The 2,508-nt window shown below is 38.6% G+C and overlaps 1 protein-coding gene across 2 annotated transcripts in view; it reads left to right on the plus strand.

The window, feature by feature from the left end:
- Positions 1–2,118, plus strand: part of LOC106678356 (serine/threonine-protein phosphatase 6 regulatory ankyrin repeat subunit B) — a 5,003-nt gene extending 2,885 nt beyond the window's left edge. For both annotated transcript variants that reach the window (XM_014416821.2, XM_014416822.2), the window contains exon 3: positions 1,018–2,118. In XM_014416821.2, the coding sequence (XP_014272307.1) occupies positions 1,018–2,013 (996 nt within the window). In that variant the 3' untranslated portion in view covers positions 2,014–2,118. The remainder of the gene's footprint in view (positions 1–1,017) is intronic.
- The last annotated feature ends 390 nt before the right edge of the window (positions 2,119–2,508 follow it).

Consider the following 2,508-nt stretch of genomic DNA (forward strand, 5'->3'; position numbering starts at 1 on the left):
TATAACACATGAAATGTGTTATGTATACTTTGGTGCATCTTCTCCCTTTGATCTTCTTGTGGCATTATAAGGTATAAGTCCAGTTAAGGAGGTAAAGACTAGCTATTCCCTATGGCTTCGCCATGGAATTAATGGAACGCGAAGGGACCGTTCTCCTGGTAATTATTATGACACATTAACGTAAAATGTTTATGAGGAGAAGATAGCTGGGGGAAGGGCGGATGCGGTTAGAATATAACATTAATAAGTTGAAATAACTTATTCAATAGTGCCAACGTTTCGGCCAGAATTTCTAGCCTCATCAGGGCTGCTAGCTGAAAATCGGAAGTGGCTTTCCACACACTTCCAGTGGTACCTTCCAACTAGCAGCCCTGATGAAGGCTAGAAATTCTGGCCAAAACGTTGGCACTATTGAATAAGCTATTTAAACTTATTTGTGTTATTCTCTGATCGCACCCCCAACCATCTCCTCCTCTTATATATTATCCACGGTGATCTATTTTCTCATCATTGTAAAATATTTATAATATATATAGATCAATCCGAAGTGAGGGGAAGGGGGCATAAAAGTTATTATCCAAAGAGGTTATTTTATTCAAAATTGCTTATGAACACAATTTATACCCATAAGTTGTTGCTTTTCTAAATCATTTTATATTTAATTAAAGTTTTTCTTGATATTAACCCTGTAATTTGTTATTTGGCAAGTCCCAAACGTGCAGTATTAGAGGAATTTTACGGCATATCAAAATTTATTTTTCGTTTTTTTAAAACTTATATAGTCTTATCTTTTTTATCTTAGCCCTAAATATTTTACCGTTTTTGTATTCTTTCTAAACCACTTATAAACCTTGTTGGCATCCTATGGTTTAAGGAAATCCTAAAAAGTATCAGTAGTTGTTTTCCTGGTTTAGACAATGTTCTCAGACTCAGTTTTCTATTATATCAGTGTTCCAAAATCAAGTAACCTCAATTTCATGTAATAGATTATGAAATTTAACATAATTTTAATTACAGGTGGCATGTGATGGAGAAGTTCAAGTTCTCAAGTGTTATTTCAATATAACAGGGCCTACGACCTGGGATGCGATTTACGATTTAGTAAATGAAGTGGGTAGCGACGGTCTCCTGCCGATACACCGATCGTCATACCAAGGTAAAGTCGAAGTAGTTAAAGCTCTCGTCTGGTTTGGAGGACCCCTCGATGTCTTAGACAGTAAACTTCATAAGCCACCGTTCATATGGGCCGCAAGAGGAGGGAGTGTCGATGTTCTGGAAGTGCTAAAAGAGGGAGTACCAGATCAGGTCCAGTGGTCTGACAAGGATGGGAATGCACTTAATTGGGCAACCAAGGAACGAAAACAGAACGCAGTACAGTGGTTAATCGCACAAAACATCAGCCTGGAATCAAGGGACGGTTATCACATGTCCCCGCTGCAGACAGCCTCCTATAACGGCGACTTAGAGTCAGCCAAATTACTACTCGACAACGGCGCCGATATAGAATCATTTGACAACTATTGGTGGACACCGATGTTCTGGTCGACAGCGAACGGGCATATCGATGTGGTCCAACTCTTACTTAACCGATCGGCTATAGTGGAGCGCTCGGACATGAGTGGCATGACACCGCTGCACGAAGCCGCCATGGGACACAGTGTCAACTATACCGGGGACGGAACTGACATGTTGGCGCTGCTTCTGGACCACGGCGCGGTCATCCAGACCAAGTCTAACAACGGGTTCACTGCTCTTCACTGGGCGGCAGGAAGTGACCGGCTACACGCGGCAGGATACCTTCTGAAGAGAGGATCGGACGTCAACAGCCACTCTTTCAATGGAATGACTCCACTACACGTGGCATCCACCAATGGCTACTTGATTATGGCGGAGCTCCTTCTGGACAGAGGTGCGGATGTGAACGCCAGGGACCATAGAGGTAGGACGCCGCTGTCCATGGCAAAAGGAAAAGACATGTACAATTTCATCAAATCGAGGGGAGGGACACTCTAATGGCTAGTAAAAAACAAATCACCTAACTGTATAAATAATTAAATTTGTCTTATATACAGGGATATAAAATGATGTATAAACAAAAATAAAAACCAAGTTCTTATATTCAGTATATCAATTTTATTTCTATATTAATATGAATGATTTTTTTTTTATTTATTCATAAAATTCCATCCAATATAGTCCGCCCTTATTACAATATCTGTTTATTTGTAAAAATAATACCAAAAAACTAGTTATTTTTTAATAATTAAAAACAAATAAACAACAGAAAAATGTCCGCCTATCCAAGCAATGTATGCTGTTTGCAGTTTTAACTTATAACATAAATAACAAAACTTTAAAAAAATAATAAGTTATATCCTTTAAAAACGATGCTTTTAAAGTCAATAATTTAAAACAGCAATATGTATGTTAAAAGAAACAAAGCAATAATATCAACCTTGTAAAAACTGTTGTATTCATCCCTCACATGTCAACCAACTGAGCTCTTTC

Source organism: Halyomorpha halys, unplaced genomic scaffold (genome assembly GCF_000696795.3).
Source record: "Halyomorpha halys isolate HHAL.00 unplaced genomic scaffold, Hhal_1.1 Scaffold134.1, whole genome shotgun sequence".
NCBI lineage: Eukaryota > Metazoa > Arthropoda > Insecta > Hemiptera > Pentatomidae > Halyomorpha > Halyomorpha halys.